We start from the raw sequence: 27867 nt of genomic DNA, 5'->3' as shown, positions 1-27867 counted from the left end.
ATCAACACTGAGATACTTATATATCTAAAAATAAGTCAAACGCATCAAAACTGAATGCAAATCCAAATGTTGAGCGTTTAGGTACAGCTTATCAAAGAACATTTACTAAATACACAGTATTACATTTAAAAAAAAATCTTAATGCACAAGTTGATTTAAATAGTTGATTCATAGATGTAAACAAATCTTACATCCTGACTGAACGGACTGATCAATAAAGGATTATACAATGCTTCTGAATGTTTATAAAAGTTATTTAATATTTCCAATAATCTTGTCATATGAAATGAGTCATGAAGATGGAAATAAATGATATCATTATCAAATACGAATCTATAAATGGGAAATGGCAAGTGTCGCCACCCTTTACAGTGATTTAACATGACCATATAGAGCCGGTGGATTCTGCTGAGTACACAGGAGCATCTCTATAAAAGAATCAGTTTTCCCACATCAACAAGACCTCACACAGACCCATCCACGGTAAGATTGTTTACTACACCTGTATCTGTTATAGGTATTTTTTGAATTCCAGTATTCTTTTCTATTATACTGTATTGTACTGTATTGTACTATGATATACTATATTGTACTGTCATATACTATGCTGCACTATCCTATATTATACTACACTATACTGTATATATGCACTTTACTAACAACATACTATACTGCGCTGTACTGCACTATACTATACTATACTATACTATACTGTATACACGCTATACTATACCACACTATACTGCACTATATTATACTGTATATGTGCTATGCTATACTATACCACACTCTACTGACCTATGCTATACTATACTGCACTATGCTATACGGTATATAAGGGCTGTTCTATACTATACTGAACTATGCTATAAGGGCTGTTCTATATTATACTGCACTATGCTATACGGTATATAAGGGCTGTTCTATACTGCACTGTACTATACTATACTATACTATACTATACTATATGTTACTGTATATAAAGTAATGTTTAATTATAACAGATATTTGACAGCTATCTTATATGTGTTCAGGGAACAAGGCCCTGAACATCATTTCTCTGAACTGAGGCTGTGAAAAAGGTAAAACAAAAGTTTCTGTTTGTATGATTTAATGAATAAACATGCATGTAGAGTTCAGACTCAGAAGAAACCCTAGCATTGATTTAATGTGATTCAGAAAACAAACATCTGAACACAACTGACTAAACGCTCCCTAAGCTACAAATCCTTGAAATGATAATTTAAGCCTTCATACATTACATATGTCTGTAATGTAAGCTAAACATGGCTTTTGTTGTGTTATGTATTTAACCTACATACTGATTTTTTTTATTTCTACAAAACTTTAGCACAAGTCATCATGGGAGACGGTGAGATGGAGTGTTTTGGCCCGGCGGCCATTTTCCTCCGCAAACCAGAGAGAGAGAGGATCGAGGCTCAGAACGCCCCTTTTGATGCCAAAACAGCCTTCTATGTGTCTGATGCAGCAGAGATGTACCTGAAGGGTACTCTTGTTAGTAAAGAGGGTGGCAAAGCTACCGTCAAAACTCATAGTGGGAAGGTACGTTCAAAACTATAAACTGTGATGTTGAGAAACTTACTGTTATTAATATCTCAAGTCATGTCTAACTCATCCTGATAACTGTTGTTGTTTATTATCAGACTGTCACCGTCAAAGAAGATGAAATCTTTCCCATGAATCCACCCAAGTTTGACAAAATTGAGGACATGGCCATGATGACCCACCTCAATGAGGCCACTGTGCTGTATAATCTCAAAGAGCGTTACGCAGCATGGATGATCTATGTAAGTCTAACAACATCACTTTTAATACCTGCGATGAGGTAGATGTTGAACACAGATCTCTGTTTCAGACCTACTCTGGTTTGTTTTGCGTCACCGTCAATCCATACAAATGGCTGCCGGTGTACGATGCAATTGTTGTGAATGGATACAGGGGCAAGAAAAGAGTTGAAGCTCCTCCCCACATCTTCTCCATCTCTGACAACGCCTACCAGTTCATGCTCACCGGTCAGACACTCTTATTTTAAAAGTTTTTAGTCAAATAACTAAAGTTTTTATCAAGTTTTCCAAAGAACATGAAACTAAAACTAACAACTTTTAACACTTTTTAACACAGACCGTGAGAACCAGTCTATCCTAATTACGTGAGTTAAGATCTTTTCTAAGATTTATTAATAATTCATGACAACAAATAATTTCTAATGTACTTTGTATAAACTTTATACTATTGTTTTTCTAATGTAAAGTGTCTTACATTTTCGTTTTCCCACTACAGCGGAGAATCCGGTGCAGGAAAGACCGTCAACACCAAACGTGTCATCCAGTACTTTGCGACAATCGCTGTTGCTGGAACGAAGAAAGAACCTGTCCCGGGTAAAATGCAGGTTAGCAAACGCACAATACTGTAAACATAAACAAAGTTTAGTGACACAACAGTTTTACACAATAAAATTACTTGTATACGCCACAGGGATCGCTGGAGGATCAAATCATTGCAGCAAACCCCCTGCTGGAGGCTTATGGCAATGCCAAGACTATAAGGAACGACAACTCGTCTCGTTTTGTAAGTTAAAGGCAGATGAAATGCATTATCATTTGTTTAATAACTTTCTAAGATGGCAAACCTTCAAATGTGTCCTATATAATGTTTCAGGGTAAATTCATCAGGATTCACTTTGGGACAACTGGGAAACTGGCGTCAGCTGATATTGAAACTTGTAAGTAGTACAGTTTTAAAACCAAAACATGTTTTATTGTTAAATAAGCATGAATATTAGTCATCTGAAGCCAATGTTCTCCTGTAAAGATCTGCTGGAAAAGTCAAGAGTAACATTCCAGCTGTCTGCTGAGAGGAGTTACCACATCTTCTACCAGCTCATGACTGGACACAAACCAGAACTGATCGGTGAGAAATCTACAGTAGTGTGTGATTTATAAAAGACAATGTCTAAGAGCAGTGTTAATATAGTGAACATGAATTCTTTACAGAGGCCCTGCTCATCACCACCAATCCTTATGACTATCCAATGATCAGCCAGGGTGAAATCACTGTCAAGAGTATCGATGATGTGGAAGAGTTCATTGCCACAGATGTACGTGGTGGACAACAACATTATTATTCATTTGCATAAATTAAAATTATGCTACCGTATGAGATGATGTAGAATAAATCACCTTACTTGTCTCCAAAAGACTGCTATCGACATTCTGGGCTTCACTGCTGAGGAGAAAATGAGCATCTTCAAGTTGACAGGTGCTGTGATGCATCATGGCAGCATGAAGTTCAAGCAGAAGCAGAGAGAGGAGCAGGCTGAACCTGATGGCACTGAGGGTGAAAGATGAACTATTCAATTCAACTCAATTTTATTTATATTGCGCTTTTCACAATTGGTAATTGTTTCAAAGCAGCTTTACATTAATAGAAGCAATGGAAAGCACAGAAAATTGACAGATAGCACAACATAATACACGATAGCATAAGCAGCTACACTTGCTGCGGCTATGAATCAACATTATAAGCGAGCGTATTACTAATGTAACGTATAGAAGAGGGTGCTAAGTTAAGCCCAAGAAGGCTGCCTCCCCGGGTTGAAAAAAATCCTACTGTATCTGAAGAGAGATGATACTTTTATAAACGTGCAAGCATTCATTTACTGACCATTATATGGAAAACTCTCCTCCTTTAGTGGCTGATAAAATTGCCTACCTCTTGGGCCTGAACTCTGCAGACATGCTGAAAGCTCTGTGTTACCCCAGAGTCAAAGTCGGAAATGAGTTTGTGACCAAAGGCCAAACTGTCCCACAGGTGATGATGACTAAAACACAATCATTGTCTAAAATCTTAAATCATCTAAGATCAAATTCATGACCTTGGTACACTCTTTCACAGGTTAATAACTCAGTCAGCGCTCTCAGCAAGTCAATTTATGAGAAAATGTTCTTGTGGATGGTCGTCCGTATCAATGAGATGTTGGACACAAAGCAGGCCAGACAGTTCTTCATTGGTGTGCTGGACATTGCTGGATTTGAGATATTTGATGTAAGCATCGATTACTAATACGTTTCTAAGAATCAAGATATAAATGTAAAGATATAAGAGTGAGAATTTGCTTGTGTTGAAATTTCAGTACAACAGCTTGGAGCAGCTCTGCATTAACTTCACCAACGAGAAACTGCAACAGTTTTTCAATCATCACATGTTTGTGCTGGAGCAAGAGGAGTACAAGAAAGAAGGCATTGAATGGGAGTTCATTGACTTTGGAATGGACTTAGCTGCCTGCATTGAGCTTATTGAGAAGGTAAAAATAAAGACTTGACAAAACAATGTTTATATTATGTACTTGTGCTTAAGCTTGGGTATTTCTCCACCAGCCAATGGGCATCTTCTCCATCCTTGAAGAGGAGTGCATGTTCCCCAAAGCCACAGACGTGAGCTTCAAAAACAAGCTGTATGATCAACATATCGGCAAAAGCGCAGCTTTTCAGAAGCCCAAACCTGTCAAAGGCAAGGCGGAAGCTCACTTCTCTCTGGTGCACTACGCCGGCACTGTTGACTACAACGTTACTGGCTGGTTGGAAAAGAACAAGGATCCACTAAATGACTCTGTTGTGCAACTCTATCAGAAGTCATCAGTTAAGCTGCTGTCCCTCCTGTATGCTGCTCATGCAGGTGCTGAAGGTAAGAATGACAGAACAAGTGATGACAATACAATAATTATGAGATTAATCATAATATTAAATATTGATTTACGCCTTCACACAAAACAGCTGAAGGTGGTGGGAAAAAGGGAGGCAAGAAGAAGGGTGGTTCATTCCAGACCGTGTCTGCACTGTTTAGGGTAAGTTTTCTCGACAGCAGGTAAAATGTTTAAGGTTAGATTACTGTCCAAGTCAACACACAACAATATTGATTCCACAGGAGAACTTGGGAAAGCTAATGACAAACCTGAGGAGCACTCACCCTCACTTTGTGCGCTGCCTGATTCCCAACGAGTCCAAGACTCCAGGTAAAGACTCCTGATTCAAAGGTGAAATTATTGTTTAAGTTAGTTAGAGAACTCATGGTCATCTCTGTTTTAGGTCTGATGGAGAACCCCCTGGTTATCCATCAGCTGAGGTGTAATGGTGTGCTGGAGGGTATCAGAATCTGCAGAAAGGGTTTTCCCAGCAGAATCCTCTATGGTGATTTCAAGCAGAGGTATTCTGTTTAAACTATCACAGTGTAACACATTAATATCACTACAAATACAGTCAAGACCTATCATTAATGTTTCAAAATACTTGATTTTAGATACAAAGTACTGAATGCTAGTGTCATCCCTGAGGGACAGTTCATTGACAACAAGAAAGCTTCAGAGAAACTCTTGAGCTCTATTGACGTTGACCACACTCAGTATAAATTTGGACACACCAAAGTATGTGATAGAAGTTTAGTTGAAATCTTGAAGTCATTTTAAATGGACAGAGACAACAGGTTTGCTACCAGTTCAAATAAATTCTGTGGTGGGATTGCAGGTGTTCTTCAAAGCTGGTTTGCTGGGTACTCTTGAAGAGATGAGAGATGATAAACTAGCAATACTGGTAACCATGACTCAGGCTTTGTGCCGTGGATTCGTCATGAGGAAGGAGTTTGTCAAGATGATGGAGAGGAGGTAAAATGCACTTACAAAACTGCCTAGTAAAAAATTAAATTAAATGAACTGGTTTCAAAGAGTTATGCTAACTGATGATATTTTACACAGAGAAGCAATTTTTTCCATCCAATACAACATCCGCTCATTCATGAATGTGAAACACTGGCCATGGATGAAGCTTTACTTCAAGATCAAACCTCTTCTGAAGACTGCAGAGACAGAGAAAGAAATGGCAGCAATGAAGGAGAACTACGAGAAAATGAAGGAGGATCTAGCCAAGGCACTAGCAAAAAAGAAGGAGCTTGAGGAGAAAATGGTGTCACTCCTGCAAGAGAAAAATGATCTTCAACTGCAAGTAGCATCTGTGAGTGCTGCAGTGCTTATACCCACATTTATAGATTTCAACAGGTTTAAGAAATTAACCTTGTCCTTATCCCACTGAATAGGAAGCTGACAATCTCAGTGATGCTGAGGAGAGATGTGAAGGTCTTATCAAAAGCAAGATCCAGCTCGAGGCCAAACTCAAAGAGTCAACCGAAAGACTGGAGGATGAGGAGGAGATCAATGCTGAACTGACTGCAAAGAAGAGAAAACTGGAAGATGAATGCTCTGAACTGAAGAAAGATATCGATGACCTGGAGCTCACCTTGGCCAAAGTGGAAAAGGAGAAACATGCAACAGAAAATAAGGTTCACATTTAAACAAATCTTCTTAACGCGGCTCATGTGTTTATACACGAGAAGAAAAACACTAAACAATGCTTGCATTTAGGTGAAAAACCTGACTGAGGAGATGACCTCTCAGGATGAGACCATTGCCAAGCTGACCAAAGAGAAGAAAGCTCTCCAAGAGGCACACCAACAAACCCTTGATGACCTTCAGGCAGAGGAAGACAAAGTCAACACTCTGACAAAAGCCAAGACAAAACTTGAGCAGCAAGTGGATGACGTAAGATGTTTGACATGATAATTAGACCATAAATACATGAAAGAAATTGATCTGATTGTAGGAGATTCTAATGTACTGGCTTTTGGGAACAGCTTGAGGGTTCACTGGAGCAAGAGAAGAAACTTCGTATGGACCTCGAGAGAGCCAAGAGAAAGCTTGAGGGTGATCTGAAACTGGCCCAGGAATCACTAATGGACTTGGAGAATGACAAACAACAAGCAGACGAAAAGATCAAAAAGTGAGTTGAAGATAGAACAATTGTAAATTTAAACAATACACATTTTACAAAACCTTAATTTTGTTGAAACAGGAAGGACTTTGAGATAAGTCAACTGCTTAGCAAGATTGAAGATGAACAGTCTTTGGGAGCACAGCTTCAGAAGAAGATCAAGGAACTTCAGGTAATGTCTATTATGTTATAAAGTACCTAAAGCTGGCAAAATTTACATTATCAGAATGACAAGCTAAGTAGATATTTTGAAATCAGGCCCGTATTGAAGAGCTAGAAGAGGAAATTGAGGCCGAGCGAGCTGCTCGTGCTAAAGTAGAGAAGCAGAGAGCTGATCTCTCCAGGGAACTTGAAGAGATCAGCGAGAGGCTTGAGGAAGCTGGTGGTGCCACTTCTGCCCAGATTGAGATGAACAAGAAGCGTGAAGCAGAATTTCAGAAGTTGCGTCGTGATCTGGAAGAATCCACCTTGCAGCATGAGGCTACAGCAGCCGCTCTCCGAAAGAAGCAGGCAGACAGCGTGGCCGAGCTCGGAGAACAGATTGACAACCTCCAGCGTGTCAAGCAAAAGCTGGAGAAGGAGAAGAGTGAGTACAAGATGGAGATTGATGACTTATCAAGCAACATGGAGGCTGTGGCCAAATCAAAGGTAATCACAACTTAAGGATCATTAAATGAAACTCCACAATGAGACAAAACGTGTAAAACATTGTATTTTGATAGGCTAACTTAGAGAAGATGTGCCGCACTCTTGAAGACCAACTGAGTGAAATCAAGTGCAAGAATGATGAAAATGTTCGCCAGCTCAATGACACGAGTGCCCAAAAAGCAAGACTTGCCACTGAGAATGGTAAGTGTACAACAAAAAAATTTTCTAAATAAAACTGTTCAATAGAATTATTAACACAAAGCGGATTAACAGGTGAACTGGCTCGCCAGCTGGAGGAGAAAGAAGCTCTTGTTTCTCAGCTGACCAGAGGAAAACAGGCTTTCATTCAACAGATTGAAGAACTCAAGAGACATGTTGAGGAGGAACTTAAGGTAAATCACAACACATAGTGAAATGAATTTCCATTTCAAGAAAACCATGGAGACCCAGACTTCTAATGCAAATTAAACATGTTTGATTTTAGGCCAAGAACGCCCTGGCCCATGCTGTCCAGTCTGCACGTCATGATTGTGATCTGCTCAGAGAGCAGTATGAGGAGGAGCAAGAGGCAAAAGGTGAACTTCAGCGTGCAATGTCCAAGGCCAACAGTGAGGTGGCACAGTGGAGAACCAAATATGAGACTGATGCTATCCAGCGCACTGAGGAGCTTGAGGAAGCCAAGTATGCACAAATGCACAAAATTTAAGTAAATTAATTCACATCTGATAGACCAAGACATAATTTCATACAATTTTTCACAGAAAAAAGCTGGCCCAGCGTCTCCAGGATGCTGAAGAATCTATTGAGGCTGTAAACTCCAAGTGTGCTTCTCTGGAAAAGACCAAGCAGAGATTGCTGGGTGAAGTTGAGGACCTCATGATTGATGTGGAGAGAGCAAACGCATTGGCTGCCAACTTGGACAAGAAGCAGAGAAACTTTGACAAGGTGAGGAAAACATGACATCTAAAACCTAAACTTCATGAAAATAATGAACTTTAATGATTACGTTTCTATTATTGTCAGGTCCTGGCAGAGTGGAAACAGAAGTATGAGGAAGGTCAGGCTGAGCTGGAAGGTGCTCAGAAAGAAGCTCGTTCCCTCAGCACTGAGCTCTTCAAGATGAAGAACTCTTATGAAGAAACTCTTGATCACCTGGAGACTCTGAAGAGGGAGAACAAGAATTTGCAACGTAAATGGCACTTTTCTTTATACACCATGAAAAAGAAACATTGAAACTATTATTCTTGTAACTGTATTTTGCACCTTTAGAGGAGATTTCTGACCTCACTGAGCAGCTCGGAGAGACCGGAAAGAGCATTCATGAATTAGAGAAAGCCAAGAAAACAGTGGAGGCTGAGAAATCAGAGATCCAGACTGCACTGGAGGAAGCTGAGGTAAATCAACATTAAAACCATGCAAGAATCTATTAATCAACCCGTCTCACTCTTCTATTATGTTAATAAAATCTCACTACTGTTTATCAGGCCACTCTGGAACATGAAGAAACCAAGATTGTTCGTATCCAGCTGGAGCTGACCCAGGTCAAGAGTGAGATTGACAGAAAGATTGCTGAAAAAGATGAGGAGATTGAGCAGATCAAGAGGAACAGCCAACGAGTGATTGATTCCATGCAAACCACTTTGGATGCTGAGGTAAGGAGCAGAAATGATGCTCTGAGGGTCAAGAAGAAGATGGAAGGAGATCTCAATGAAATGGAGATCCAGCTGAGCCATGCAAACCGCCAGGCTGCTGAGGCCCAGAAACAGCTCAGGAATGTCCAAGGCCAGCTCAAGGTAACCTTCCTTTTGTAAAATGTTTAGTTGTCTGAATTAGAATCAAAGCATGAATAATTGACACCCTTAACCTGCCAAAGGATGCTCAACTGCACCTTGATGAAGCCATCAGAGGACAGGAAGAGATGAAGGAGCAAGTTGCCATGGTGGAGCGCAGGAATAACCTGATGCAAGCTGAGATTGAGGAGCTGAGAGTTGCACTGGAGCAAGCTGAGAGAGGCCGCAAAGTGGCCGAGCAGGAGCTTGTGGATGCAAGTGAGCGTGTGGGACTGCTGCACTCTCAGGTACAATAATTGTACAGTAACAATAAATGTGAGAACAGCTGTTTGAAGGTAACAATGAGGTTTCTGACTGAAGCTATTGATGTCTCACAGAATACAAGTCTTATTAACACCAAGAAGAAGCTTGAGACTGATCTGGTCCAAGTTCAAGGTGAGGTGGACGATGCGGTCCAGGAGGCCAGAAATGCAGAGGAGAAAGCCAAGAAGGCCATCACTGATGTGAGTGTTTGCTACAATCTACTTTCAATTAAGAAATTCTTATAAAGAGAATGTGCAACCATATCATTCCCAAATGCAGCTTTGATGCGTCTTTGTCCAAAAGCTTAGTTAATGACATTTGACTCTCAATTCCAGGCTGCCATGATGGCTGAGGAGCTGAAGAAGGAGCAGGACACCAGTGCTCACCTGGAGAGGATGAAGAAGAACATGGAGATTACGGTCAAAGACCTGCAGCATCGTTTGGATGAGGCTGAGAGTTTGGCCATGAAAGGGGGAAAGAAACAGCTCCAGAAACTGGAGGCCAGGGTAGGTTTTGAATGTTCAAGGGCTCAGAAGGATTTATTCTCACAAGTCCTAACCATGGCAAAGATGGTATAGGTTAAAACAAACTATTTATAGCCATGCTATAACATTACTAACAAAACATGGTTGGCAACACCAATAAAAAGAACCAATAGAAGTGAAATGACAAAAAGAGTGAGAAGTTCTGGTGATGTTACGCAATATATCAGCACTCGTGTCACTTGTGTAGTCAAATGAAGGAACAAAACTTACTGTATCATGCTTCTTTACTGAAGGTGCGTGAGCTGGAGTCTGAAGTCGAGTCTGAACAGAGACGTAGTGCTGAAGCTGTTAAAGGAGTGCGCAAATACGAGAGGAGAGTGAAGGAACTCACATACCAGGTACTTACCATCTATACAGCAGTAACAACAGAGGAGTCAAACTACAATGCTGGATAGTGATTTAACCTCTTTCACCTCTACAGACTGAAGAAGATAAGAAGAATGTGACCCGACTGCAGGATCTGGTGGACAAGCTGCAGATGAAAGTCAAGTCCTACAAGCGCCAGGCTGAGGAAGCTGTGAGTGATGGTTTTGTGTTAGAACATTGTGAGATCTTAAGGGATCTTCTTAAAAGTTCATGAATCAAACAAGAAGATCCAAAGTGACTAACAACATATCTCAATTTACAGGAGGAGCAGGCCAACACTCACCTGTCCAGATACAGGAAGGTGCAGCATGAGATGGAGGAGGCTCAGGAACGCGCTGATATTGCAGAGTCCCAGGTCAACAAGCTGAGAGCCAAGAGCCGTGAAATTGGAAAGGTGAGCCCCACCTGCTGGAATAAACACATACATACATACATGCATACATTTGGGTTATAAAGTCTGAGACAACACAATTAATTTTAAAATTGAAAAATGGAAATAAAAAATATTAATTTTGTAAAATGCAGTATATCATACATTTACTAATGGTGTAAGATTTTGTAGCTTACTGTATATAGAATCATTTAGTAAAATGTGTGCATTTTTTTTATCTTTTTTTAAAGGGAAAAGAAATGGGAGAGTAAAACCTGAAGCTCTGAAGAATCACAACAGAAAGTAATCATAAAATATGAATTACTTGTAAATAATAAAAAGTTGTTGTGTTCTACAATTTTGTTATTGTAGTTTTTTAAACAATTGTAAAGTCAAAACAAACTAAAAATAAGACCAGGTTGACATGAAAAATATACATTTCTTTATCTCACCAATTCTTTTTAACATTTTCCAGAAATAATAGACACAATGATACAAAGTTAACCCTTTCTGATAAAGCTGTGCCATCTGTACAAAATGAAGTGATCCTTTCACATCGTCTACAGAACTACAAATAAAATCCAGAATTGAAACTTCACATCAATAAATTCCTGGCAACACATAGATTTGTTGAAAAACACAATAATATAAATACTGCCTTTTGCATCCAACACAAACATTTGAAGATTATTTAAAGATATGCTTTAAGCAGTCATTAAAAATAATATGCTATAAAAAGTCATTTCAGCGTATTTGACATATTTTAAAGTATTGTTTAAGCCTTTCCAATAGAAAACATCAAGCCAATGCCTTTTTGGTCCAAACTTAATGGTCTGAAAGTACAGAAGGGCGACCAATGTGAAATACACACAACGTAACTTTCTTAAAAGTTACGTAACCTTTAAAATACTTAAAGCAATAAAACATTTGTATTTAAAAACCAAAATGTTTCCAAGGTTTAAACCTGATATATCTCAAATCCAGTATTCTCATGTACTGCATCTCTCAAATGAAGCAGATATCAATCTTTCAATATGAACTCAATAAGATGAAATCGGTCAAACAGAAACAAACAGTTTGAGATCTGTCAGTAAAGCAGTAAATGTCCTGATATAAGCAGATTTAATGGCAGGTATTATTTCCCAGCATGCAACGGGACAGCAAAGCATCAGCTTGCATTCAATTCCATTAAAACACAATGAAATACAAACATTACTCAGTGTGAAATTAGCATATTTACAAAAACAAAGAGAATGTCTATATCAGTAAAACTTAACACAACCACATACTCAGGTTAATTTTATCAAGAACAAGACCAGTACAGATATTTCACTCATAAATCAAAACTAAGAAATATTTAAGCCTATTTTAATAGCACTACATTGTTTAAAGGGAACATTTCACAAGACTTTTTTAAGATGTCAAATTAATTTTTAGTATCCCCAGAGTCATATGTAAAGTTTTAGCTCAAAATATTATATAGATTATTTATTATAGCAAGTTAAAATTTTCAACAGCAAAATAAAAAAATTGCCGTTTTCGGTGTGTCATTTAACATGCAAATGAGCTGATCTCTGAACTAAATGGCAGTGCCGTGGTTGGATAGTGCAGATTAACGGGAGGTATTATTTTAATAAGATCCCCTTCTGACATCACCAGGGGAGCCAAATTTCAATGACCTATTATTTTACATGCTTGTGGAGAATGGTTAACCAAAACTAAGTTACTGTGTTGATCTGTGCAACATTGGCTAGGTTGATAGAAGCACTGGGGACCCAATTATAGCACTTAAACATGGAAAAAGTCAGATTTTCATGATATGTCCCCTTTAAAATAAGCATTGAACACGTCACCACAGTGTTCACTCTGATTGGGTATTGTTTAGTTTTTACGTAACAATCTACAGCGTGTGTGTGCATTTGTCTTGGGGGTTCCCCCCACACAACAAGACTTCTGATCGTAAATATTTAAAAATGGCCCGACATGCTTGCTAGCAGATTCAGGAAAACCACACCCCACATCACAGGAAAATATGATAATCGGTTTAACCACTGAGACAATCGGGACTTTAACTAGGATTGTCGTAAGGGAGAAAATCGGCCCAAATTCAGTCCGATTGGTGTGTACCGGGCTTTAGACGTGAGCAGATGGCTGCAGTGAGGGGAGGAGGGGAAAACGGCTTATAAGTCTGTAACTAACATTGCATGAACATATCTTTAGATCTGTACATTCATTAAGCACGGAATACACTGCAGGATTTTACCTTACAACACTGTCGACATGGAGCTTTTAAACGTGGGTACGACAAGCATGTAGACTCTACGATTATGATTACACCTAAATCGTAGGTTGTGACGGCTGTGACACACGTTAGCGCAACGTCATCAGCATTCACTAGTGGCAAACAAATAGGCCTACTGGTATGAAAGTTGTAGCAGCAAACACACTGTGCGTTGATCATGCTGTATTTATGACACTGTCAGAAAACTATCGTAGGCTATCTTTGGACGCAAGACTGGGAAAACGGTCACTGCACGACATAGGACCATCGATAAAGAGCCACGATCACGGAAATAGTCATGATTGTTTCGCGACTGTAATCTTTTGTCTGGGACAGCCAAAAATTGTGCAGTATATCCCGGGCTTTTCTTGTTTATGTTACACTACACTCTAAAAAAATAATCCGTAAAAAAACGGATAATGTCCTGGCAGAAAATTACCGGTACGTTTTCCGTTATTTCACAGACATTTCCGTTTATTCAAAAACAGAACATTCTGTAGATTTATAGAACACTTTCCGTAAATTTACAGAACATTGTCCGTAGGCTTTAGGGACACTTCAATCTGCCTATGAAACGCAACAATGGTGACAATCAACAACAAAGCTTTATGCCGCAATGCATGCTGGGTACTAGGATTGTAGAAAACTCTCTTAACATTTACTCTCACCATTGTTGAGATTTGTAGCTAAAATGTTGATCTCTCTGTGAAGCAAAATAAACAACTGATACATTACCTCAATGTTATTCAATACAGTGTCTTATTAGATCAGCATAGTGTGTCACTCTTATACACTAGAGTTTTTTATTCTTATTTTATCATTTCATATTTAAATGCTAGTCAGCATAACATAAAAACAACCAAGCTTAGATGACATCATAGATACTTCCTCTTACTCAAGCAACATACAAGTTGTAATTGCTACAAGCAAAAACATTGTTGCAATGTTAAAAGAGCAGAGTCAGTCCTGGAAGGTCAAGGGACAAAAGCCTAACTAAAGGGAACACTAATCACCATAGTGGTGACTTCAAATGAATCTAAAACAAACACAAACTGTAGATTTAATGTGATAAATGTTATGGTAAATATCCATTTGACTTACACGTCATGTCAGAAAGAAGATTTGTCTACTAAATCACATGTGTGGATGCTGGAATAGTTGAACACTTGTATTTTGTTCTGACAGCATTTGTTTAGAAGTTAAACATCATCCATGTCAGAAAAGAACTCTGCAAGCAAGTTGTAATTTTAGGTTTCAAACAGAGATGGTGATAGAGAGGCAAAAGTGAAAGATTGCAGCAGGAGTTGTTGCACCCATAATGCAACATGTTTTTTTAAAAAAACGGATAAACGCCTGTAAAACATAAATACGGAAAATTCCTTCAGATTTACACAGTACTTTGTCCGTTTTTTTACGGATTTTTTTTAGAGTGTATGTATTGTCTATAACTTTTTACTCTGCCTCATTACATTGTCAATACGTGTGAGAGCTGCTAAACAGTATTTTGTTGTGTCTGAAACAATGACATAAAGATCTGTTAATATTTTATGTATAGCTCAGTGGTAGAGCATTGCGTTAGAAGCACAAAAGGTCATAGGTTCGAACCTAGGAAACATACATAGCCTACTGATAAAAAAAATTGTAAATACTGTAAGTTGCTTTGATTTAACCCTGCTAAAAAACAATAGACACCATCACAGAAATTCTATTGGTTTTATTGTGAATTTTATTGGTTCTAATGGAATATGGCCCAAAACACACTACAGTGTAGTGGTTTCAATGGTAAAAGCTAATGGTTCCTATTGGTATTTTAATGGAAAGCATTAGAATTTTCTGTAATGGTTTTATTGTTTTTTTTTTCAGCAGGGAAAGCATCTGCAAAATGCATAAATGTTTTTCTTCTTATAATATAAAGATCTGTGTTGAGAACTAAAGTTTACATGAAGTTTCTTTGTGTTTGTGTGCTTTGGTTACACTTCTAATGTCACACTAAATAAACTATTTTGCATCACTTTCAGTTCCAGACACTTTTGTTTCAGCACACAAAAAGTGATCCCTAATGTTCTTACTGTGGGTGAACAGAAATACCAACATAGGCTATGCTAGTCTTTGCCAAAAGTCAATAAATAACACGTAAATTCGTATAGAAAATAACCATGGTTTTACAGTTAAAAATTAAAACCAGTTTGGGGGACTATATAAGACCAGCAAACCACTTTAGTAACACCGTTAGATGTTTGTTTTCTGCACAGGATGGTGTTCTTTAAATTAATCTGGTTCTTCTGTTTTTAGCATCATATCCCACATGAAAAAATACTGTAGTATACATTAGTATTTACTATAGTAAACTGTAGTAAATTATAGTATATTATAGTATTTACTAGAGAAATTTTACATTTCCTTCGTTGGAACTGGCTTTTATTTTGAAAAATATATATTACCGTAATGTGTAGTTTATGCACGCACAAAAACATCGTGCTTTTCCCGTATTTACCTGATGGATCGTTTATTCTTCTTCTGTTTTGTATTGCTCCTGGATGGTAAGATATGAGTTATAATATTTTAATGATGGTTAAATGTGTTACAAAGATGTTTTCAATGTGCTCCACTGGGTACCTAAAGATTTTGTAAGTGTTTACGCAGTCTTTGTGTTTGATGCGGCTCAGTTTTGAGAAGTTTTTATCTTTATTCAGTCTGATAATACACTCAACATCAATATATACAAGCTATAAACACATACGTGTCAATAACATATATAACTATTTAAGTCTTTGTTCTTTCTTACCGTACACAATGAGTCCATATAACGGTTTATTAATTCATCACTTTCGATTTCATTTTGGACACAACGTAGGAAAAATTTATTCCAAGAATAACAAAACAAGTTAAATGTTAAATTACAGTGCAACTGTACTAAAGTCACATGACCCAGTAGAACGAGACATGAGTGGTTTGGCTTGTTCGAAAGAACTGACAGGCGGATGAAATCAAAGTACCGCGAGAGCGATCTGGAAAAATCATACGGAGAAGTGTCATTTCAACCCGCTCTCGCGGTACTTTGACGTCATCCGCTTGTCAGTTCTTTCAGCGGTGCATGAAGTCGACGCGCCGAAGTAGAGACAGAGAGAGATCACTCTCAAAATCCAAAAAAAAAAATAGCTATAATAATATGTATTAAAAAACACTGTAAACATTTTACCAACACAATGATAGATAGAGCCGTAAACAAATAATCATTACGGATAAACTATAGATATTTTACATAATACATTTAACAATACAGTGTTTATATGTAAGTTAATGTTTGATTGAATAAACAGTTTGTGTTTGTGTCTGCAGGTGTGTTTGGTGCTGATGTTGTAGTGATGTCAGTGATGAAGGGTGATGATGTCACTCTACCTGTTGCTTGGCGTTTAAAGGGAGATGAACGGCTGCTGTGGAAGTTTAAAGACAAGGATATAGCAGCTATTAATTTAGACGTGATACCTAGCCAAACATATTACCCCGATGAGAGATTCACAAACAGACTTTTTATGGACCATAAGACTGGATCTCTCAACATCAACAACATCAGAACTGAAGACAGTGGAGAATATCAGCTGAAGATCAAGGGCATCAAAGATAAAAACTACCATCCATTAAAGACATTCAATGTTACTGTCACTGGTGAGTAGTTTAAGTACTTTAATATAATTATTATCTGGATTCATCTGTGAATAATCACGTTAATCATTTTTGAGGTTTTATTTGTTGAAAGACATAAAATTCCGACTTCAAAAGTATTTAACAATAAACTCTTGAAATCATATTCAAATTTACTTTCGGATGATGGCACAAAGCCAGCGAAAGACATTGCAAGATTTCTACATGATTTCCTGTGTTTTCCGTCAAGAGTTCTTGGGTTGTTTGTCAATTTATATGAAGGGAATTTGAAGATGCTGTGATGACCATAACTATCTGTTCTCCCGTATTTTAACTCTTTCGCCGCCATTGACGAGATATCGCGTCAATTAAGTGAAAACGCTTCCCTGCCAATGACCAGAATTTCCGGCTTTCCACAATACAGCTATTATCCATTTCCACAACTTATACAACCCGGAAGTAGCGTCTCACATGAAAGAGAAAGAAGTCTGTGTATGTTTTAAAGATCGCTCTGCATCTGATCTCTAACAAAAGTCCTTTACATAAATGCAATTATTTCAGCTTTTTGCTCAAAATTTTGAGTTTTTGAACAAATCTACCCATATTTGAGAGGTGATAAAAAGAGAACTTATGAAGGTAGGGTTTTTTTTTGAAAGCAGAGGGTCTGATCTTGTTTATATATTTAAAGAAGAAAATTTTCTGGAAGGCATTACACTTTTGTGAAAATCATTAAAAATGCTGGCGCTGACTGGCAACTTTTTTTAAAAACGCAGGAGGGGAAAGAGTTAACATTCTATCCCGCCATCATCCCATTTAAATAATATCCCATATTTCTTGTGGAGCTGTGTGGATTACTTCTTTGAAAGATGAATGCACGTCATTGGGGTTTAAAGTAAGTTAATATAAAGCCATCGGTGTTACATTGGCTGCAGCGCGCTCATCCATGGAGCGGACGCTGTTGATACCCAAAGAAAATACCTATAAAGAATATAAACAAGAAGGGCATAGCTTTATGAATTTAACGTGAAAAGCGCAGTTGTTGTGGTTGCTTGTCATTAGCACTGTACTACAGGATTGCGGTTATATAGCAGCTAAGCTGCCAGCAATCTACTGTTAATTTACAGTTCTACTACTGTAACTCTGCTATATTTAACGGTATGTTACCATATTAATACCATGGAACCTTATTTCATTTGGGAAACCAGTCGCCTTGTACCATATAAGTTTAGGATGTAAATTTCTATAGTATTTCGGTGTTTTGTTAAACAAAACAGCATTTTCCTGTAGAATCTGGCCGTTTTTACAGCAGTTTTTTACAATGTAGAATCCACTGATGGTCGATGCAGCGGCTTTGGGATGTGACTGATTAGGGCACCAAATCTGATTGATATGGTAAAGGTAGGCTACTTTTTACAGCGTGTTGCATGTATAGGACAAGGTGTTACACTAAGCCTCAACATCATATATGGGAGATAAGTTACTAAATTTAAATCAAATCAAATCACAGACTATGCTTATCCTGTGTGAACCGGCCACATAGCACTCAGATGAGTTAATTTGTAAATCAGACTCGGGTCAGCACATGTTTATATGTATATTTAAGTTAATCTTTGATTAAATAAAGTGTTTGTGTGTGCAGGTGTGTCTGGTGCTGATGATGTTACAGTGTCAGTGATGAAGGGAGATTCGATTACTCTACCTATTAATGCTAGTGAAATAAAGGGAGATGAATGGCTGCTGTGGAAGTTTGAAAACGCATATATAGCACTTATTGATTTAGGAACTAGCCAACCAAATTACATTGATGAGAGATTCACAAACAGACTGAATCTGGACCTTCAAACTGGATCTCTTACCGTCAACAACATCACAACTAAAGACACTGGAGAATATCAGGTGAAGATCAAGGACAGACAAGAGACAAACTACAAACCATTAAAGACATTCAATGTTACTGTCACTGGTGGTGAGTAGTTTAAGTGATTATCTGTATTTGATGTCTGTAAATAATCTATGAAGTCTAAAATAATCATAAGATTTATCTTTATGATTCATCATTTTTGATGTTTTATTTGTTGAAAGACTTCAAAAGTATTTAACATTAAAGAGCACCTACTGTCCGATTCACGTTGTTACATTTAAGTGTGTATTAGTACATGTTAATGATATGCAAAAGGTACAAACCCCAAAGTAAATGATGATGCGAGTTATCATCTCCAACGTAAATCTCTTTTCTTGGACTACAACAAACACACGGATTGTAGGCAACAGTTCACTTCCATATTTCCTTAAGATGACAGTAAATATGTGACAATTTGTTAGAAAAATAAATTTAAATAAAGTTTTGTTTCATATGTTATTCACTTCTATATGTTTTCATTTATTGTGATGCTTTTATTCATTCATTTTTTATTCATGTTTCCTGTTGTTTTCAGTAAATAAAAGCAAATTGCATTAACTCATGAATTAATAATTTCAAAATTCCCACTAGATGTCGTAGTTGCACTGTTTATTATTTTACTTTCGCTTTCTCCGCCATTTTGTTCTGGTGCTGATGTGCGTGAATGAATGCACGTTTTTCTTAAATAATATAACGCTTGATGTCAACACATTTAAATGTATTCACATCACCTGCATTTTTCTAGTTTGTATAAGCACAGCTGTCATCTGATAATACACATTCAATTACAGTTTGCTTGTTTTACTCATTTTTGTCCACTAAAAAATTGTAATATAATAAAGTATTTGTCATAACATATTCTGGGGTATGATATCTTAATAAGATATCTCTAAGTATTTTTCTGAGTATGAAACCAGCAGGCGGGTGACATCAAAGTGAGAGTAATTCGAGAAATCATATGGAGAAGTCTGATTTTAAATATATTTTAAGATATGCCAGTGCAAGCTGTTTTCAGTTTGGACAACTCAAACAAACATTTTAGTCTTGGACCAAACTTAAACCCTGTCCGGTAAACTTCCCCATACTGTTTTATATTCAAGACGAAGCATTATTTTGAATCTTTTATTATTTGCCACTAGATGGCGTAGTTGCACTGTTTATTATTTTACTTTCGCTTTCTCCGCCATTTTCTTCTGGTGCTTGAATGAATGCAAGTTTTAAATATTTTAACACATTTAAATATTTATCTGATATGCATGTGTTAATATGTTGTAACAGGCGAGATATCTTCCGTGGTTTAAATGCACATGCTGTTGTTGTTGTTATGTTATCTGACCTACATTTATGTATATTTTGTTCTGTATAATGCAAGAAAACAACATTAATACTTTGTGGTCATTTGTTTAAATTGTATAGTGCTATGGATTACAATACTCAAATTTGCTAAATAAAGAGTTGAACTGTTCCCTGTCTCCTACGCTTCTTATCAGGGACCAGTGGTGGATGAACATTAAAGGAACACGCTCACATTTTTGGGAATTCTAACTCTGTGGGATACGGTGAATAAGCTACATTCCCAAAATGTGGGCGTGTTCCTTTGACCTTAACTTGTTACTATGGTTACTATGGGTTGTGAACAGTCATGCATTCAGAAACACTACAGAATACTTTTGGCAGAGGTTTTGTGTATTTTGCGTAATTCAGCCTGGGGGTGGCGCTCTAGTGTTATCTTATACATAAATAATGTATTATTATCAATATCATTAATGTATCATTATAATGTAATATTGTATTTGAATATTAATTTAAAATATGATTTGCAAAAAAACATGAGTACACGAGGAGCTGGGTAATTAAACTAAATCATTTATTAATTTATGAATTCATTTATTTTGCGTGTGTGGCCATGGGAGGCCGGTGTCCTTTCAGCTGGCACTCTTAACAAACAATTTACCTATAAAAAAGTCCTCTATAATTCTTCATCATTACTGTTGGCATGTTGGGTAGAAATGATGTAGAGTCAATACAGGCCTCAGGTCAAACAATAAAAGAAGTATTTGAGGTGTGAAGATGAGTTTCAAACATAGCTTTCTTCTATCTGATCTGAGCTAACTTATTAGGGATTTAATGTGTAAATATATAATGGTCAAATATTTTATGCATATCAGTGTAAATTTAGTGAGAATCAGTTGTGTGAGGATTATCTTTCACATGCAACCCAAGAGTATATGTTCATGTCTGCAGTAGATTTGCATTGAACTTCACCCCTCACACACATGTCGACCTGATCTTTTTTTTACCAGAGGATGTGGTTCGGTTTCAAAAAGGAAATAAGAGGTTGCTAAGATGGTTGCTATGGGTTGTAGACAGTTTCAGTTCATTTAACTTTTTTGGTTTGTCTTTTTTTTCAGACATCTACTAGCTATTTTGGGTTTAGGAAGAACCAATAAATATATTAAACAAATATTTTTCTTGGAACATGAAGCAGTGAATTTGTCTATGTTTGTGTACAACATGTTCCACAGTTACACAGAAATAAGTATTATGGTCCAAACAACAAAAAAATGTGATGTCCATGTATGTCTTAGGAGGTTAAAAAAAGAGCAGAGTGAGGTTTTATTAAATAAATATCCCTGATTTCTTAAGAAAAAAAAACAAAAAGGCTGCATGAAGTTAAACTTGGAGTCAATTTAACCTACAATTTTAAGTTTTGACTTGTTTTAAGTTTACAATAAGTTGAAATTGTTTGTGTGAGACTTGTGGCACCACTACCATCCTCCCTAATGACTTCAGTAGACCAGAGGTGGCGTATTTGGCTCCACATTGGTCTTAATCACAGGACTGAAGTGTCTCACTATCTTGTCATCACATTTTGAGTGATTTAATCAGTTATTAATCAGCTATGTTCTGTAATTACAATAATCTGAATTCTATTTATGTTTGTAAGATCAAAGTAATATTAATTTAGGGTGTCCTTTGCAAGTAATATTCAGTTTCTTCATGTCATGACCTTAGGAATAACACAGAATATGTTTGTGGATCTGTATAAAAATCATCAGCACTTCTAAAACAAAACTACCAGGACCTTTAGTTTAGTAAGGGAGTGCTTAGCACAGCGGCTTGTGACTAAACGGAAATAAACTGCATTTCACTTCCTGTTGGCAACAGAGGCGATGTTTCTAAAATGTTTGCAACCTTACTGAAAAATCCAGCAAAGACCAGCATAAGATGGTATCTGGTTTTAGCTGATTTAAGGTGGCAGTAGCTGCTGGTCATCCCAGCCTGACCAGCTAAGTCCAGCTAGACCAGCTTAAAAACTGACCAAAACACAGCTAGACCAGCTAAAACCAAGCTGGGAGCCCAACTAAAACCAGCTCACCAGCTTATGGTGGTCTTAGCTGGATTTTTCTGTAGGGAAGTGCTGATGGGTGTTTGTTCATTTACATTTATGCATTTGGCAAACGCTTTTATCCAAAGTGACTTACAGTGCAAAAATAGTAAATGGTTTATGCTTTCACTTACTTTGGTCCAATGATGTTTAGTGTTAGCAAAATGGTTTCAAAAAGGAAATGAATGATTAGAGCTAATATGGATGCCAAGGGTTGTAAACAGATTCTGTTCATTTAAAGCAGGAGTGGGGAACCCTGGGTCCTGGAGGGCCACTGTCCTGCAGAGTTTAGTTCCAACCCTAATCAAACACACCTGAATTTCATTTCCAAGTGATCCTGAAGACTATAATTTGATTTTTCAGGTGTGTTTAATTAGGGTTGGAACAAAAATCTGCAGGACAGTGTCCCTCCAGGACCAGGGTTCCCCACCCCTGATTTAAAGAAAGAGCCAAGTGAGGTTTTATTAAAGGTATAGCGGAAGATTTTCACGAATTATTTAAAAGAACCGCCCCTCGATATTTTTAAAAAAATGCTCCCGAGAGGGAACGCCTGTTAAACGCGTGCACGAGACAGAGAGAGAGAGCATGCAGGAGCTAAGTTCTTCTCTTCGCTCTGTTTACAAGTTTCTGTCGGCATGTTAACCGTGTCTGTGCGGTTCGTGACTTGTGCCAGAGCTAGCATCGCAAATCATAGCTTACATCAACTTTTACCAGCAGTGATTTTAAATGGATTTCTCCAAATAGCATGACAAAATGTACCTTTCCAGTAGAAACTTCGCGTGGGAAGCCCAACCTGTCCTTTTAGCTCACGCCAGCGTCTCCCATAAACATTCTGGTCTTGTTTCTTTCTTTATAGTCCTTTCTCTTCTTGTCATACAATTCGTAGACACTTTTTCTCTTGCGACCCTCAGACATTTTGAAAACAACACAGTGAGAACGCGACCTTCAATGAATGGTTGAAACCGTAGCACAACACACATACACGTGAAAGTGCGCATGTGCAGAAAGCGAACGTAGAGGCGAGCACGTGCGACGGTTATACGTCAACATAAAATCAGAATGATTGACATCTGGGATGACCAATAACAGTGGTGATCCACCCGGAAAACGAAAATCTTCCGCTATACCTTTAAATTAATTTCCCTGTGTTTATCTGTGTAAAGGGGACAGTGATCATTGGGAAGATTTGGGCCTATTTGTTAAATGCATGATGACCTCTTATTAATGTGATGAGGGCATTAAATTAAAATTTCATCTGTTTATCAAATAAAAATTGATCAATCAGTCACATTAACCATCCGTACAGTATGAGAGACAGGCGACCATAAACAAATACACTTCAATCTTCCCTATTGAAAGATATAAATAACATTATGCTGGATACAGATTATGTAAATTCTGTTTTTCTGTCATGTTCTATTTTAGCTCGGCATTTGATATTCCACAGGGATCCATCCTTGCTCCTAAACACTTTAGTCCATTAAAACTTATTTACTTAACAACTAGGATTAGATATTAAACATTTCCCATAATAGGTTTGGTGATCATTGAAACAATACTACAAATATATTGGCAATCCAACAATGCAAGTCTTAGGAAATGCTTAGGATCCTTAATCCTAAAATAAAATACTTGTTAAAGAGTGGTTTCCTGGATGCTTAAACCTTTTCCCAGACTAAAAACCTCTGTAGACTGCATCATCAAGACTTATTTTAAGAATATTAACAATTATAAAGTTGACTATTATTCTTAGTTAATTGTAAATTGTTGTAATATGCTTATAACTTATGAATGTAATGCTCAGTTAACAGTTTAATGTTAGCAAAACCGTTATTTTTAGGCTGTATCACCCTGTAACTGGACCTCTTGGAAAAAAACAGGTTACTGCTGGTAGAGGTGTTAGTGAGACCAGCAGGGGGTGCTCACCCTGTGGTCTGTGTGGGTCCTAACACCCTAGTATAGTGATGGGGACACTATACTGTCAAAAAACACCGTCCTCCTTTGGATGAGATGTTAAACTGAGGTCCTGACTGTATGTGGTTGTTAAAAATCCCAAAAGAGTAGGGGTGTGCTCTGGCATCCTGGCCAAACTTGTCCATTGGCCTACAAATCATCCCCATACAGTATGTACTAATGGGTGATATTACTCCATTATTATTATTATTATTATTTAGTTAAATACTTAACTTGCTTGTAAAATGGTAAATTAATGCATTTAAAATACTTGACAGCACTACTGAAAAAATTTTTTGTAACTGTTGTAAAAAACCTGTCTGGATGTCTGGTTGGTGGCCACTAGAGGTCTCTTCCATACACATACACACATTCATCAAGAACTGCCTTTCCCATCATCCTGTCTGTGTCATTATGTACCATTGCACTTAGCTGTTCCCACTCACCATAGTGTTAGTGTTTGTGTATATATACTGTTCCATTGTCAAGGATCCTCGGAATTTTAACCAATGACTAAGTCCTTCGTTCGAGAAATATCTCATACACAGGAAATGATGCATATGTGTATCCTTCGCGCTCTGAATTCACCCATAATCCTATGCACGCAGCACCGAAATCACACCTTTCATTGACGCAATGACGTGCACTTGCTAGCCTGTTTCATTTACGTGTTCTCCAAATGCTAAAGAGGAGCCTCGCTTAACCTCTGAAGGAAGTGACTTGGAAACCAGTCCTGCCAATAAAGTATCCTTGACATTGAGAAACAGCTCCTGTCTGTTCAGTTCTTGTTATATGTCAAACCACATTCTTGTTTGTTTTATGTTCTGGATTGTTTATTTGGATTTTGACCCTTTGCCTGGCTGGATACGATTTTGGATTACCATAAACTGCACCTGGATCTTACCTCTTTGTGTGTGCGTGTCGTGACAAATATTTAATCTCAGATGATCCTATAAAGATAATCAACATGGAGACTTGGTTTTATTCTTGCAAGAAAATCATCCAACACAGAAAAGCTTTTTCAGAAGGAGGAGCTTGCAGACATTTGACATCTTTTATATGAGGTCTGATAGGTTTGGGTCAGCATAAAAAACAGGAAACATCTTCAACATTTTGATCCACAATTCAAAAAATGCAGCATGAAGTTAAAACAATTTGGTTTTGCAAGCCAATTCAACCTACTATTTTAAGTTTTGACCTGTGATAAGTGGACATAACTAAGCAAGTTGAAATTAAGGTTAAAGGTTAAAGTAACATAAAATGTATGTTGATTTGACAAAAATGCTGCATTTTTTTATTGTGCAACAATCAGTTTTGCCAGAGTTTCTTTAAAAAAAAATGTTCTAGCCCTAACCCAGACATATTGAGTCATACAGTATCTGAATGAACTGACCTGAGGAGACCAATGGTGTGAATGGAGATTTGTGATCATTAGCACCAGATTCTGACATGGAGAAAGTAAAAAAAGAAAGCAAATGGCTAACATCTGGTAATGTTCAGTATTGTGCTTCAAAATCAAAACTGTCAGAAAATACTATGTTGGTAAGCACAAACTCTATAGTGTTTGTAAGGACTGTATATAGCCACATTTACTCATTCTTAAACAATACTTATAGTTAGATATGATACTTACATATTTAACAAAGATTTCCACATGATTTGTTTACATGAATAGCCCTGAGTAAATGTGTTAAATGTTCTGTCACGAGGGGGGCACTCCAGTGACGTCAGCAGGACAACAATACAAACATTATCACCCCACACTCACATACATCACATCAACAGCCAAATAATATACAGTGTTGTGAGTGAGTGTGCTTGATAACGATTCCCAAATGATCCATTCAGGGTATTAAAAACATTTATTTCTTTTATATAATCTAAAGAAGTATTTTCCATAACAAATAAACTTTTGTAAAACAGAATGAACTGTTCTTCTATATAATATCTTGTAGTTTAAGAGTGTACTAGAGGGAGTAATGTTGTTTAAAAGGGTCGTATTAGCGACACCTTATGTCTCATTTTTGTTTTAGGGTTCACTTCAGGACACTTCAATGTGTGACGCATGTTCTCAGCATCCTTTCTTCGCAGATATCACGTGACTTGAACAGACCGTTACCAGTGCAGCTTTATCCATAGATATGTATAAAGGCTAGATGGCTTACCGCTGAGTCCCTAATGGCATCACCTGGCGGCCATCTTACGACAGGACGCTCGCTCACTCGTAGCATTGAGTTTAATGGTGAGGGTACTTTTAAATGACCATAACTTGCTCAATTTTCTACCGATTTTCAAACGGTTTGGTTTTTTACAAACGTTATTAACGTGGCTATAATACTGGATGCTTTGACATGTTTCATGATTTTTTTTATATATTTTTAGTATAGGTATGCAGTGTCATAGTTACATCTTTGACGTTTATAATAAACCAAACCGTTTGAAAATCGGTAAAAAATTAAGCAAGTTATGGTCATTTAAAAGTACCTGCATCATTAAAACTCAATGCTAGGAGTGAGCGAGCGCCCTGTCCTAAGATGGCCGCCAAAATGCAGACGTTCCACTCAATTGGCCAGCAGGGCGGGCGAGGCGAGCCATCTAGCCTTTATACATATCTATGGCTTTATCTCTATTCTCTAATCCTCACACAAACTGAGTGCAGATCAGACATAAACATGACGAGGCTTTTAGTACTCTGCTGTTTTTCATTGCTACTGGCAGGTGAGTGAGATTTATTTTACTGCTTTTACAGATTAGTTTGATTTAACAACAGTTTTAATTTATACAGACTATTTTCTTCAGCAAATGCACATTTTTCATTTATTGCCATACAGACTGTTTTCTTCAAACAGTAATGATAATATATTAGACATCAGCATGTTTATCCTGTAAGAGTATGGTGGTGGTGTAATGTGCATGCGTGTGTATTTTAACCGCAGCTCAACGGGGCCGCTGAAAGCCTCGAGCGTCTAAAGAAAACGTTGCGCATCTCTTGTTTGTCTTTCGTGAAGAATTACAACACACACTTATGTCGCTGTTTTAGCAGTATACAATAATAATTAACCACAAATGCTTCTATTAATTGTCTATGGTGGTGTAAAGAGGTTTTATTAATGTTTTTTCACAGACTGTGAGATTTGGGTGCGGCCCACTTTCATATAGCCAAATAAGACTTCTCTAATCAGATCAATAAATTAATATTCAACATTAATATTTCAAGACACTTTCATATATATCGATATATTTTTAAACGGGGTTTGTTATTTAATCATATTGGTTGCGTAGGCTAAATGACACATTTTGATCCTGAAAGTCTTAAACTGCTGACATCTCTATATTTTAAACGAATCCTATTATACAGAACACTAAAATATGTGCAAGAGATTAGGTCATATTAGCCGTTTCTCAATCTGCAACCTGCGGAGGACGCGTATGCAGTCTGCATACGTCATCAAGCCTGGTTTATTTAAGTTAACTAAGCATTACATTCTTAATTCATAAGCATATTACAACAATTTACGATTAACCAAGAATAATAGTCAACTTTATATGTTAATATTCTGAAATAAGACCTTTTGAAGAGTATGCAGCCTACAAATGCAACCTCCGGATGCTGCAGCGGTCCAGCGTTCTAACGGCCATTTTAGTGCTGCCAAAGACCCTTTAATGAAAGTCACGCCACAGATGACGTATTATGTAGGCCAACCTTGAAAGTTAACAGGACACTGGATCCCTCGCTAGAAAGCCAATTCATTTTTCACATACTTAAATTTTGGATTATCGCAAAAACAATAAGCTCTGTTTAACAAAAGTTTATGATACTTAGAGTTTTGTCCAACAAGATAATC

General features: G+C 37.4%; 3 protein-coding genes across 4 annotated transcripts in view; all 3 read left to right on the top strand.

Moving 5' to 3' along the window:
• The first annotated feature begins 391 nt into the window (after positions 1-391).
• Positions 392-11216, top strand: LOC135721116 (myosin heavy chain, fast skeletal muscle-like). Its single transcript, XM_065243270.2, has 41 exons — positions 392-483; positions 1035-1082; positions 1352-1563; positions 1665-1808; positions 1877-2033; positions 2143-2170; positions 2302-2410; positions 2497-2589; positions 2680-2743; positions 2833-2931; positions 3015-3118; positions 3219-3357; positions 3713-3831; positions 3916-4065; positions 4154-4324; positions 4398-4704; positions 4794-4864; positions 4945-5032; positions 5106-5223; positions 5317-5440; positions 5541-5677; positions 5768-6023; positions 6106-6348; positions 6431-6607; positions 6700-6845; positions 6918-7008; positions 7095-7484; positions 7559-7685; positions 7758-7876; positions 7969-8165; positions 8246-8429; positions 8508-8673; positions 8754-8878; positions 8969-9277; positions 9358-9561; positions 9652-9777; positions 9913-10083; positions 10356-10460; positions 10544-10639; positions 10751-10882; positions 11110-11216. The coding sequence occupies exons 3-41, from the start codon at positions 1363-1365 to the stop codon at positions 11128-11130; spliced, it is 5808 nt and encodes a 1935-aa protein (XP_065099342.1). The 5' UTR covers positions 392-483; positions 1035-1082; positions 1352-1362; the 3' UTR covers positions 11131-11216.
• A 4339-nt stretch (positions 11217-15555) lies between these two features.
• Positions 15556-20109, top strand: LOC135747977 (uncharacterized). The gene is made up of 3 exons (XM_065266044.2): positions 15556-15679; positions 16479-16805; positions 18421-20109. The coding sequence occupies exons 1-3, from the start codon at positions 15637-15639 to the stop codon at positions 18753-18755; spliced, it is 705 nt and encodes a 234-aa protein (XP_065122116.2). The 5' UTR covers positions 15556-15636; the 3' UTR covers positions 18756-20109.
• Positions 20110-26636: 6527 nt separating this feature from the next.
• Positions 26637-27867, top strand: part of LOC135721109 (hemicentin-1-like) — a 41896-nt gene continuing 40665 nt past the window's right edge. Inside the window, exon 1 of one of the 2 annotated variants that reach the window (XM_065243259.2) lies at positions 26637-26740. In XM_065243259.2, the coding sequence (XP_065099331.1) occupies positions 26695-26740 (46 nt within the window). In that variant the 5' untranslated portion in view covers positions 26637-26694. The remainder of the gene's footprint in view (positions 26741-27867) is intronic. The other variant, XM_073813558.1, reaches the window with a different exon arrangement.

The sequence above is a fragment of the Paramisgurnus dabryanus genome, chromosome 24 (genome assembly GCF_030506205.2).
Source record: "Paramisgurnus dabryanus chromosome 24, PD_genome_1.1, whole genome shotgun sequence".
NCBI classification, from domain to species: Eukaryota; Metazoa; Chordata; class Actinopteri; order Cypriniformes; family Cobitidae; genus Paramisgurnus; species Paramisgurnus dabryanus.
The sequence above is the reverse complement of the archived record's forward strand: the minus strand, read 5'-3'. Positions and strand labels throughout refer to the sequence as shown.

Coding starts and splice junctions, on each gene's coding strand:
- LOC135747977 (XM_065266044.2), top strand. CDS start 15,637: ATGGATCGTTTATTCTTCTTCTGTTTTGTATTGCTCCTGGATG. Junction 15,680..16,478: donor TTTTGTATTGCTCCTGGATG/GTAAGATATGAG, acceptor TTGTGTCTGCAG/GTGTGTTTGGTGCTGATGTT. Junction 16,806..18,420: donor ATTCAATGTTACTGTCACTG/GTGAGTAGTTTA, acceptor TTGTGTGTGCAG/GTGTGTCTGGTGCTGATGAT.
- LOC135721116 (XM_065243270.2), top strand. CDS start 1,363: ATGGGAGACGGTGAGATGGAGTGTTTTGGCCCGGCGGCCATTTTCCTC. Junction 4,705..4,793: donor TGCTCATGCAGGTGCTGAAG/GTAAGAATGACA, acceptor CACACAAAACAG/CTGAAGGTGGTGGGAAAAAG. Junction 8,674..8,753: donor GGAGAACAAGAATTTGCAAC/GTAAATGGCACT, acceptor TTGCACCTTTAG/AGGAGATTTCTGACCTCACT.